The sequence below is a fragment of the Hoplias malabaricus genome, chromosome 18 (assembly GCF_029633855.1).
Source record: "Hoplias malabaricus isolate fHopMal1 chromosome 18, fHopMal1.hap1, whole genome shotgun sequence".
NCBI lineage: Eukaryota > Metazoa > Chordata > Actinopteri > Characiformes > Erythrinidae > Hoplias > Hoplias malabaricus.
The window spans coordinates 34,352,644-34,365,143 of NC_089817.1; the positions used below are offsets into that span (position 1 = coordinate 34,352,644).

The 12,500-nt window shown below is 47.2% G+C and overlaps 4 protein-coding genes across 8 annotated transcripts in view; all 4 read left to right on the forward strand.

Annotated features, from left to right (window-relative positions):
- The window catches only part of LOC136675096 (protocadherin gamma-C5-like), a 64,061-nt gene that overhangs the window by 20,323 nt on the left and 31,238 nt on the right, over nt 1-12,500 (forward strand). The gene's annotated exons all lie outside the window — the stretch shown is intronic.
- Nucleotides 1,126-3,702, forward strand: pcdh1g22 (protocadherin 1 gamma 22). Its single transcript, XM_066651434.1, has one exon. It carries the CDS (start codon nt 1,148-1,150, stop codon nt 3,659-3,661), a length of 2,514 nt encoding a protein of 837 aa, XP_066507531.1. The 5' UTR covers nt 1,126-1,147; the 3' UTR covers nt 3,662-3,702.
- Nucleotides 7,367-10,806, forward strand: LOC136674958 (protocadherin gamma-C5-like). Its single transcript, XM_066651297.1, has one exon. The coding sequence runs from the start codon at nt 7,645-7,647 to the stop codon at nt 10,105-10,107; it is 2,463 nt and encodes an 820-aa protein (XP_066507394.1). The 5' UTR covers nt 7,367-7,644; the 3' UTR covers nt 10,108-10,806.
- Nucleotides 12,435-12,500, forward strand: part of LOC136675085 (protocadherin gamma-C5-like) — a 2,514-nt gene continuing 2,448 nt past the window's right edge. The window contains exon 1 of the mRNA XM_066651496.1: nt 12,435-12,500. This exon is cut by the window's right edge and continues 2,448 nt beyond it. Within this exon, the coding sequence (XP_066507593.1) occupies nt 12,435-12,500 (66 nt within the window).

Sequence of the window (12,500 nt, forward strand, 5' to 3'; positions counted from 1 at the left end):
TTTTCATCCAGTCCTTCTTTTTAAACTTGTCCTCGACACGTCTCACTGGACCTCTGCCCGTGCGTCTCATTCTCACCTGAAGACGAAGAATGTCTCTTTAGTTTCTCCTTCTTCTACGTCTCTGAGAAAGACTTCACTCATATATATCTCCCAGAAACGTGCGCGGTTCCTCTGCAGCATTTTCTCTGTGCAGTAACGGCCAGATATTTCCCGAGTGCACTACACCTCCTCGCCGCCTGTGTGGCGCTGTCCACTGCGGTGGTGCTGAAACTCCCCGCTCTCCTGCTCTTTCTCTCTCTGTGTCTCTCTTGGTGTTGGAGCCGGTGGTTGATTCCTCTGTCTCTGAGCATTTTAATGTTTATTTCATGAGATCTGAATAAACACAACACACAGCAAATCTTTATTTATTTTATGCAGATTTCTCTGACAAATCGCTCGTGTTTCTGTTAGCTTCTCTCACTCTCTCTCTCTCTCGCTCTCTCTACCCCTCCCTTCTCTCACTCTGTCTCTCTCTCTTCCTCCCTCCCTCCCTTCTTTCTCTGTGAGCACGTCTTTGCTGCTTTTCCCCTCTTTGACCACATGACGGCAGCTATAGACCAGAGCCTGTGCATCAAGACACAACACTGTCCTACTGTAATCATTATTAGACTGAGCAGCAACAACAATATTAATATTAAAAATAATAATAATAATAATAATAATAATGGTAAAAATACAATTGTTATTATTATTATTATTATTATTAAATACTGTACTAAAACAGATAATATATTATTTTGTAAAATATATAAATATAAATATCAATATTTGTATTATTTTCTGGACTTTCTGGAGTTGTGTAGCTGTCTATTTTTATTTTTTTTTTCTTCCCCTTTGCTCATTTCTGCTGGTGGTGTCTCAGTCTCAGACTCATTCATTTCTCACTGCTCACTCTCTTCACATAGAGAGCTGTGTGTGCCTTTAAGACTGAGAGTGAAGCTGATTGGTCCTGGCTGATGTTTGCTGCACCAATGGCGTGCAGATTTGTACAAAAGAGATCCACTCCCTCCCTCCTCTGTGCTGCCGCTGGGGCTCAGAGCTGAATCCGCTTCCCAACAAAAGAGGCTCTTCCTCCGGTTGGGAACATGCCCTCGCGGCGGCGGTTCGGATGCTGCCTTTGTCTCCTGCAGAAATTCGGATGATGTTCGGACGCCTCCGAGACACGATGGGGATTATAGTGCTTTCGCGGAGGGATATTTGCTGCTGTTTTGTCCTTCCTCTCATCCTCTTGTGGAGTCCCCTCGAGGCGCAGACGCGCTACACCATCCCCGAGGAGCTGAGGGCGGGATCCGTGGTCGGGAATATCGCTAAAGACCTGGTTCTGGACGTGTCCGCGGCGGCAGATCGCAGGCTGAGAATAGCCTCGGGGTCAGGTAAGCAGTACTTCAGCGTGTCTGCGGAGAAGGGCGAGCTCGTTGTGAATGAGCAGATGGACAGAGAAAGCCTGTGCGGGCAGCGCGTGCCGTGCGTGCTGCCTCTGGAGGCTGTGGTTGAAAACCCTCTGCAGCTGCACCGAGTGGAGGTGGAGATCCAGGACATCAACGACAACGCGCCCGGGTTTAACTCGCGGGAACGCACTCTGAACGTCCCCGAGTCTATCACCCCCGGCGCTAAGTTCCTCCTGGACAGTGCGGAGGACCCGGACGTGGGGTCGAACTCTCTACAGTCCTACAGTCTGGACAGGAACAAGCATTTTGTGTTGAATGTAAAAACCCAAGATGGAATTAAAATCCCGGAGCTGGTTCTGGACAAACCCCTGGACCGGGAGAAGCAGGCGGTTCACAAGCTCATACTCACCGCGGTTGACGGCGGGAATCCGGTCAGATCTGGCACGTGCGAGATCACCGTTGTGGTTCTGGATAATAATGACAACGCCCCCCAGTTTGAGAAGTCGTTTTACGAAGCAGCTGTAGATGAGAACCAGCTGGTGGGAAATGACGTCATGAAGGTAAGCGCTGTGGATTTAGATGAAGGGCCCAATGGGGAGGTGGAGTACTTCTTTGCGGACAAAACATCCGATGCGTTAAAGTCCGTGTTTGAAATCAACCCGAAGACCGGCGTGATTAGTGTGAAAGGGCTGCTGGACTATGAACAAGCTAATTTGCATAAGTTTGACGTCCTGGCCAGGGACAGAGGGAACCCACAGATGGAAGGCCACTGTAGCGTGAAAATCAGTGTCAACGACATGAACGACAACGACCCGGACATCGTCATCACCTCCCTGTCCAGCCCAGTGCCCGAAAACGCCTCGGTGAACACCGTGATCGCTCTCATCAGCGCGAGGGACGTGGACTCTGGTCAGAACGGGAGAGTAAATCTCACCCTGGCTCCTGGATCTCCCTTTAAGCTCAGCCCGTCCCTCTCCAACCACTACTCATTGGTCACAAACGGTCCTCTAGATCGAGAGGCTTTCCCAGAGTACCAGCTCACATTAAACGCCATTGATTCAGGTTCCCCACCACGGACTTCTCAAAATACCCTTAAAATCACCGTTTCTGACGTCAATGATAACCCTCCCGTCTTCTCTCAGAGGTCATACACAGTTTACACCCAGGAAAACGCTGCTCTCGGGTCAATACTCTGCTCTGTATCAGCGCACGACCCAGACCTGGGCCACAACGCCAAGATCACCTACTCACTTCTGGACTCCAGAGTTCAGGACGTCCCCATCTCCTCCTACGTCTACATCAACTCTGAGAACGGCAGCATCTTCAGCATGAGCTCCTTCGACTACGAGAAGATGAAGGTGCTGAAGGTCCAGGTTCAGGCGAGAGATCAGGGCTCTCCGTCTCTGAGCAGCAACGCCACGGTCCACGTGTTCATCGTGGACCAGAACGACAACGCCCCCGCCGTCATTTACCCCTCCGCGGCCCTGGGCTCCGTGTCCCATCAGAGGATGCCCCGCTCCGCTAAAGCGGGACACCTCGTGACTAAGGTGACGGCGGTGGACGCGGACTCGGGCCATAACGCCTGGATCTCCTATCGGCTCGCGGAGGCCACGGACGCGTCTCTGTTCGGCGTGAGTTTCCACACGGGAGAGGTGAGGACTAAGCGCTCGGTCTCGGAGCAGGACGACTCCTCTCAGAGACTGCTGATAGAGATCAGGGACAACGGAGAACCGGCGCAGTCCAGCACGGTCACCGTGGAGGTGCTGATAGAGGACGGCTTTCACGAGCCCGTCTCCGAGTCCCGGCAGAAAAGCCCGGAGCTGAATAAGAGGAGCGGCAGGATCACCCTGTACCTGATCGTAGCTCTGGCCTCGGTGTCCTCGCTGTGCTTGATGACCTTCTTCATCCTGTTGGTGAAGTGTGCTCGAGGCAGCAGAGGCGGCTCCAGCTGCTGTATCAGACGGAGCGACTCTGGATATAAGACCCCCAACAGAAACCTGCAGATCCAGCTCAACACCGACGGACCCATTAAGTACGTGGAGGTGCTGGGGGGAGACGTGATGTCTCAGAGTCAATCCTTCGGCTCCTACCTCTCTCCGATGTCCGAGTTCAGTGACTTCACCCTGGTCAAGCCCAGCAGCACCACGGACTTTACAGACACGCTCAACGTGCTGGACGCCTCCCTGCCGGACAGCACCTGGACCTTCGAGTGTCAGCAGGTGAGTGTGTGTTGAAAATGGCGTTATTGGTTTTGTTTGGTTCGTGATCAGTTGCTGATGTCATTGTTCTGCTTCCAAAGATGAACTTCAGAGACGTTCCTCGGTTTCACTGTTGGGTTTATTGTGTTTAGATCAGGTCACATGTTTGGTGCGTGGTTTGTCATGTGATCTGTTTGTTTGTTTCTCTCTCGGAGAGAGGTTTTCTTGGAAGTGAATGTGTTTAGATCTGAGTTCTGCTCAGAAACACTGTCTGGGAGTTCATGGCCAGTCGTAATCACAGAGTAAATGACCTTTCATCCTGCGGACTGCTGCTCTGTTGATGTGTGAGAGGGGTTTTAAAAATGACTTTTTCTTTAAAGGAACACTAGGTTGAGTCTAGTATCAATGTGTGGGGCTAGGGTTAGTTGCATGAATATGTAATTCATATTCACAGCGCTGTCCTGAAGCCCAGGGTGGAGTGTACGGGGTTAAATCAGTGACATAAGCATCTGAATCAGAATTTAGAAAATTTAAAGTGGAGAAATATTCAAAAATATTTGACAAAAATCAGATTATAAACATTCACAGTTAAAAATGCAGATTTTAAAAAGTCAAACCCATAAAGTCAGGTCTTAAAAAAGAGGGCAACCTCTGGGCTTCTCAGGAAAAGCAATCGTCCACAGAGAGATCCAGGGCAGCATTAATCAATCACAGAGCAGTGTCACACCGCCCCAATTCCTGCCCAGAGCCCAAGGTCTTCCCTGAAGTGAACTACACACAGTTGAGCTGTTCCCAACTTCTTTTTTAAAAAAGACACTGCACAGAAATGACACTCTTTACTCGAGAAGTGTCAGATCATTGATACACTTCAGTGGTGATATCTTTAATGTCATTAAACACAGGTGCCTTTATTTAAATGTGTGTTTGTAGATTACTTCTTTGTTGTAACACTTCGTCTTGACAGTAAACCTATTACCTTCGGAGCCCGTTACTTTCCCTTTGAAATGGTTCTACACTTGTGAAGAACATGTGTTTGTGGGAGGAGCAGAGAGGAGTGTGGGTTGTGTCCAAATCCTCTCTGCCACAGAAGCACTGTTAGAACAAAGTAATAATCTACTAACCACACATCCCCTTACTGTCTGTGCTGTGTTTATTTATTCAGCAGGTGGTCAGGGCATCGCTGGGAACCCACTGTAAACAATGTGACACATAATATTAATGAGGAGATTCTAATTTTCAAACTTTTAATGAACATTTATTGAATAAATGAAGTCAATTTAAGCAAGAAAATGGCGTAAATGTTAATAAAATGAACAGTTAAAATGTGTTGGGTTCAGTAAAGACATGTCTATTATTAATTAATAACAGCTCTGAAATCGAACATTGTATAGAAATTATTGGAATTGGACTTGCGAATTTGGTTTTACGATTCAGATCCACAGTAAACTGAGAGCCATATTTTCGAACACTACAAAAAAAAAAAAAAAAAAAAAAAAAAAACACAAACGAGTGAAATTAAACAGTGAATATAACACCGTTTCTGACACAGAAATAACATCAGCAGTAAAAATTCAGAGTGATCTGAAGGGTCTACTTTAACAGAAACCATCGGGTATTTGGCGCGAAAAGAGAAAATGAGATTGGGAAAGAGATTTTTTTTTAAACTTAGCAGAAAACCAAAGAGATTAAAAATAAAAACAAATGTAGCGAGGTTCCTACACAATATTATGAAAACATGCATTCTGATATATTGAGTATGGAATGTTAACATAATACGTAAAATGTTAAATGTTTAGTAAACAGACGAATCTTTGCCTCTGATTTCGTGGTGTGCAGTAATTTGCTGAACTCTATTCAAACGCAGCTCTGTGTATAAAGTGAGAGTGCGCTAGTGCTGCAATGACCGTTTGAAAGTGTAGTCTGACAGAGACTGAGCGTCGTGTCATGGCTTCATTATACCGTCAACAGACACATGAAACAACATGCAAACTACAGGAAGCACAACACCAGCTTCTTAAAACCGTAATTCAGGATTGTAATCACAAAAACACTTTGTTTTTTAATCATACGTTGTTCCTCACCATCTGCTAACTCTCCAGTCTGAGCTCGAAACCGGTCCGTTACCTAGGTCTCTCTCCGGCTCAGAGCAGAGGCATCGGGTGTTTCTTAGGCAACGAAAAGAACTCCAAACTTTAAAAACCACGAACAGAAATGAGGATTACTCTAGTCCTGCTCCGTGGTTTTGCGTTTTCGGATCTCTTAAGGTGGAAATGTCTCCAAACTCCGGAGAACGGCTAACTACGATAGTGAAATTAATACAAAACTAAACACCTCGAGTTACAAATGAGTGTCTCTGGGAATTCAATCAGTGAATTAAAAACCTACAGACAAGTTAAACTTCATCCGCATACAAACACCCCCCCCCCCTCCCCGCCCTCAAACACACCGATCCACCTTAAAAAACGCGTAGCTTAGAACTGCGTCGTGTCCCCACATTTAAGAGCGCCTCAAACTAAATACACAATTTTAGATAAAGATTGTTGTTTCTCTATTAATAATTAAAAAGCTGGTCACTTTGGGAAGTCCGAGGACGTTCAGAACCTAGTGATGCTGGGGTCCACGAGTTTCAGAACGCGCTGTGTATGAAGTGTGTTTAAAATTAAACACCTCCAACGAGTAAAATCTATGACATTTTCTGGATCTTTGATGTTACTCATAAAATAGGAATAAATTCTATTCATTTCCCAGTTCATTTTATTCCGACAAAATTGTGTAAATACTTCATTCAAAAATGTTAAATTTATCTGAACTTTATTTCAAACGTCACAAAGTCTTTTTTACTACGTGTGAGTTACTATTAGTTTTTAATTAAATATGAACTTCCCCCAGTCCCTCTTCCACTCACACTTCTGTATAAGCCTCTGATTAAAGCTGTGTGTGGTGGAGGTCCAGTGGCAGAGTGTAACATCGGTGAGAAATAAATAAATAAATTCAGAGCTGTGTCCTGGGTTTGGTGTAAAGTTAAAGTTAAAGTTAAAGTTAAACAGACGCTGTGTAGATAAAAGGAACAGAAGGAAGTTCAGCCAGGATCCATCTCTCTGTGGACGTTTACTTTTCCTGAGAAGCTCAGGTTGACCTCTGGCCGAGATTTGTCTTTTTTGAGTCTTGAATTTATTGGGTTTGAATTTGTAAAAACCAGGTATTTTTTAAAAAGACTAATAAATTTAAGTTTATAAAAAGTCATACAGTAAATAACTAAAATCATTAAAGCTGCTTGTGTCATTGATTTAGGGTGTGGTTTCATACCCTCTTTCAAAAGTTACACAGTGCAGTTTCTGCGGTGCTGAGCCCAGAGTAGCTACAACAGAGGCTCTGTTCTCTCTGTTAGAGGTCAGTGGAGCATCACAGTGATTTTGAGGCTGTAATATTGCGGTAGAAATACTACATAGTGTTGCTTTAAGGCGTTTTTAAGTAACACAACAAGGGAGTATCAGTGAGGAATACAACACTCACGGTTTAAAAAGAAGAACGAACTGAACCCTGCTGCTGCGACTTTAGTCATTATTCAAATATATTTCTAATAAGATTTTAATGATTATTAGTCGTTTTATCATCGTTATTAATATTTTGATCAATTAATTAATATACAGTCAGCTTGTGAAACGAAGTCCTTTACCTACTCCTGTAGCAGAGCACGTGACTCCTGGGCACGTCCACTCTCTCTCTCTCTCTCTCTCTCTCTGGGCTCATATTAGAGGCACTGTGACTTTAAGAAAACGCTCTGGCCCCTGCCACACGCTATTGGCGCGCGCTCCACCAATGGAAGGCTGATCTGCACAAAAGAGATCCACTCCCTCCCTCCGCCGCAGCTCGAGCACAATGCCACAGCGCACAGGCTCAGAGGCGCGAGGATGTGCGCCAGAGGCAGCGCTTACGTTATCAGCGTCCGCTGGGATTTTTCACGGGAGTAAAATGAGCAGCGGGTCTCCGGAACTCTGTCTCGCCGTTCCCCTTCGGAAATGAGGACTGCGAGGAGGAGGAGGGCCGGGCTGTGGCCCGCGCTGCGGCTCGTGTGCTTCGCCGCGCTGTGGAGCCCAACCGGAGCCCAGCTGCGCTACTCCATCCCCGAGGAGTCGAAGGAGGGCTCCGTCGTCGGGAATCTCGCCAAAGATCTGAGCGTCGGAGCGGCGGAGCTCGCCGAGCGCAGGCTGAGGATAGCGACCGAGTCCGGGGAGCAGTTCTTCGGCCTGGACTCGAGGAGTGGCGAGCTGACGGTGAGGGAGGTGATAGACAGAGAGAGCCTCTGCGAACAAAGCGCCAGCTGCGTGCTGCCGCTGCAGCTCATCATCGAGGACCCTCTGCAGTTCTACCGCGTGGAGGTGGACATTCAGGATATTAACGACAACTCTCCTCGGTTCCTCTCGAGCTCCCACGTTTTAGAAGTCGCAGAGTCGACACTGACGGGGGCCAGGTTTCGTTTAGAGCCCGCCCTGGACCCTGACGTTGGATCTAACGCGCTGCGCACGTATTCCTTAAGTAAAAACGAGCATTTCGCCTTGAATCTAAAGAACAACAAGGATGGGACTAAGGTCCCGGAGCTGGTGCTGGAGAGAGCGTTTGACCGGGAGAAACAGCCTGTTCACCGCCTCGTTCTGACCGCCATCGACGGGGGAAATCCGCCCAGATCAGGGAGCGCGGAAATTACAGTGAGGATCCTGGACGCTAACGACAACGCTCCTGTGTTTGAGAAAGACCTGTACGAGGTTAAAGTGATGGAGAACTGTGCTCCTGGGACGCTGATACTCACTGTACAAGCAAAGGATCTGGATGAAGGGGTGAATAGCCAGATAGAGTACTCCTTTGGGGCTCATACGTCTGAAGCTATTCAGAATTTCTTCGCCATCAACTCAGAAACTGGTGAGTTACTAGTGTCCAAGGATCTTGATTATGAAAGCGGTAAATCTTTTGAGTTTGACATAAGAGCTAAAGATAAAGGAACCCCAGTGATGGAAGGTCATTGTAGAGTCCAGGTGGCAGTAGTGGATGTGAATGATAACGCTCCAGAAATCTCCATAGCCTCCTCACCCAAGCCTGTGAGAGAGGACGCCACCGCCGGGACCATGGTGGCTTTAATAAACGTAAAAGACCTAGATTCAGGTTTAAACGGAAATGTAACTTTGACGACGTCTTCTAACCACCCTTTTAAACTGAAGCCCACATTTTCTAATCACTATGCGCTGGTGACTGACGGGAGATTAGACCGCGAGCAGTTCCCAGAATATAACATTGAGCTTAAAGCCTCAGACTCTGGGTCTCCGCCTTTATTTACAAGCACCATAGTAAAGGTGAATATATTAGACGTGAACGACAACCCCCCTGTTTTCTCTAAGCCCGAGTACTCAGTGTACGTTAAAGAGAACTGTGCCCCAGGGACAGTGGTGTCATCAGTGTCTGCCTCGGATCTAGACACAGGGGACAATGCTAAGATCGTTTACTCCATCATTGAATCCAAAAAACAAGACGTCCCGGTCTCCTCTTACTTCTACATCAACTCTGAGAACGGCAGCATCTTCAGCATGAGCTCCTTCGACTACGAGAAGATGAAGGTGCTGAAGGTCCAGGTTCAGGCGAGAGATCAGGGCTCTCCGTCTCTGAGCAGCAACGCCACGGTCCACGTGTTCATCGTGGACCAGAACGACAACGCCCCCGCCGTCATTTACCCCTCCGCGGCCCTGGGCTCCGTGTCCCATCAGAGGATGCCCCGCTCCGCTAAAGCGGGACACCTCGTGACTAAGGTGACGGCGGTGGACGCGGACTCGGGCCATAACGCCTGGATCTCCTATCGGCTCGCGGAGGCCACGGACGCGTCTCTGTTCGGCGTGAGTTTCCACACGGGAGAGGTGAGGACTAAGCGCTCGGTCTCGGAGCAGGACGACTCCTCTCAGAGACTGCTGATAGAGATCAGGGACAACGGAGAACCGGCGCAGTCCAGCACGGTCACCGTGGAGGTGCTGATAGAGGACGGCTTTCACGAGCCCGTCTCCGAGTCCCGGCAGAAAAGCCCGGAGCTGAACAAGAGGAGCGGCAGGATCACCCTGTACCTGATCGTAGCTCTGGCCTCGGTGTCCTCGCTGTGCTTGATGACCTTCTTCATCCTGTTGGTGAAGTGTGCTCGAGGCAGCAGAGGCGGCTCCAGCTGCTGTATCAGACGGAGCGACTCTGGATATAAGACCCCCAACAGAAACCTGCAGATCCAGCTCAACACCGACGGACCCATTAAGTACGTGGAGGTGCTGGGGGGAGACGTGATGTCTCAGAGTCAGTCCTTCGGCTCCTACCTCTCTCCGATGTCCGAGTTCAGTGACTTCACCCTGGTCAAGCCCAGCAGCACCACGGACTTTACAGACACGCTCAACGTGCTGGACGCCTCCCTGCCGGACAGCACCTGGACCTTCGAGTGTCAGCAGGTGAGTGTGTGTTGAAAAAGCCATTAGCAGCAGGTGTGTGTTCTACGAGGATTATTTTTTGTGCTGGAAAAGAAAAGCCTGAGTTGTTGCTCTGTGTTTCATGAGCTGCTTTTTCCTTCTCACTAATGACACACTGGAAGTCTACATCTCACACATGGAACAATCAAACACGTGTGTGTGTGTGTGTGTGTGTGTGTGTGTGTGTGGTGGGGATAGTTATACACAGTCATACGCAAATGCTTTGGTGTCCATTTTGAAATCATTTGTTGATGTTGTGGTTATTTTCTAAAAGGAAATACACACGTTTCTTCGCACTAACTGTTTATTTCCTGAGTTTAATGCTTAAAGAGGAAAGTATAACACACATGGCACAGTTTAGACTTCATGTTCCCAGAGAGCTTGTGGATGTGGGCGGGTTCTCACTGAGGTGTAGTGCCATTGATCAGGCCCAGTCTGGGGAAGGACTTGGCTCTGCTGGACATAGCACAATGGATGTGGCCCTAACATTGACCTCTGGTGACATTTGGCCCTGATGAGGTGTTTGTGGGACCCTCAGGTGGTAAAGATGTGGTCACTCCTTGTGGCACAGGTGGGGCTTGAGGATGGAGAGTGTGGGTCAGACACAGGCCATGGGTTTGTGCTCTGGGTGTTAAGGTTTAAACTGAACTCAACAAGAAAGTACTTTTTAAGCAGCAAAATATAAAGATTCATGTAAAATCTGTCTAATTCACCACACTGTGACACAGTTACATAGTGAGATCTTTTAAAGTTTGCTGATGTCACAGGTGTGTGATTCACTCATTTAACTTTAGTCTGTTGTTATTTAATGACGTCTGCGAGTGTTTTAGCTTCAAATTCAGGGGGAGGTTGTGTCACTTCAACTGAGAAAACCACAGCTCTTTTTTGGTGGCAGTCAGTGCTTTGTTTCTTTGTAGAAATCACAACCTCATTTCTGTTTGTTTTTTCAGTGTGTAGAAGGAAGGTGGTGGTGGTGGGGGGGGGGGGGGGTGTAAGGGTGCTCAACTCATCAACTCATTAATTATCAGTACAGTTGATTCTGTAGCTACTTTTCACTGAGCACACGTCACTCAAAACACACCAGGACAAATCAGATTTTGTGTCACACACAGTGACTCAGACATAGCACAGGCAGCAGTGACCCCTTCGGTGACCCCTCACTCACATGGAAAGAAAACAAAGTCAAATGAAGATTTATAAGAAAAACAGATTAAAAGAATATAAAGATGTATGAAGGTAAAAAAAAATATTTAAAAAATGTACAGACTTTAAATAAACAAATAGATAAATATTCATTCATTCATTCATTCATTCATTATCTGTAACCCTTATCCAGTTCAGGGTCGCGGTGGGTCCAGAGCCTACCTGGAATCATTGGGCGCAAGGCTGGAATACACCCTGGAGGTGGCGCCAGTCCTTCACAGGGCAATAGATAAATAAATAAACAAATATATAGCAAACATTAAGAAATTAAATAAAAATGAAAAATGTAAAAATATTTACAGAAATAAAAGTATAACTAATGGAAGTGTGCAGAGAACAGTATGTAACCAGTGTTTAATACAGAGGTGGACTGTGACGTGTAAAGTACCATCACAACAAACACACAGCAATTAGTTATTCGTTTAAAGAACTGATGAGAGACATTTTAAATTAATTGTTTTAACGCCCAAATTAAAATCTACCTGTGTGTGTGTGTGTGTGTGTGTGTGTGTGTGTGAGAGAGAGAGAGAGAGAGAGAGAGAGAGAGAGAGAGAGAGACCTATTATTGTCAGTAATAAAGCCTCAGTGGAGCACTTGCGCTGTCCAGTGTGGTGGTGCTGAAAGTTGTGCGCCATAAAAGTCCTTCTCCTCCCAATATATTTCCCTCTCTTTCTTCGTGAAGCTGATGTTCAGATTATTATTTTTATTGATGAACAGTTCGGTTTCCTCCTACACCACATTTTAAATGGTGTTTGAACCCGTGTTTGATTTTAAAATTCATCCTTTATCGACTTCTCCGTCTGCGCTCCGTCTTCTCGGTGTCATTCAGTTCCACAGCTGCTTTACGCCGCACTGTCTCTTTAAGAAAGCAGCGTGTTTCTCCTCTCAGTCTATTGGTTCCCCCTGCACCAATGAGGAGCCAGTAGAGCACAAAGAGATCCACTCCCTCCCCTCTCGGTTGTGTCATTACGCTCACAAGAGGAGCTCCAGCCTCCAGCAGCGGCTGCGCGCGGACAGATTCTCTCCTTCCCGCCGCAGACAAAGGACTTCCCTGAGCCTGCGATGATTCACGCGCTACGACACCGCGCGCCGGACCGTGGATACAGGAGATGGAGACTGCGATGAGAAAACGGTGGCTCGCGGGGCTGCTTCACGCTCTGGTTGTGTGGAGTCTAACCGAGGCTCAG

What these genes read in the sequence shown, in the direction of transcription:
- pcdh1g22 (XM_066651434.1), top strand. Translation starts at nt 1,148, where the DNA reads ATGCTGCCTTTGTCTCCTGCAGAAATTCGGATGATGTTCGGACGCCTC.
- LOC136674958 (XM_066651297.1), top strand. Translation starts at nt 7,645, where the DNA reads ATGAGGACTGCGAGGAGGAGGAGGGCCGGGCTGTGGCCCGCGCTGCGG.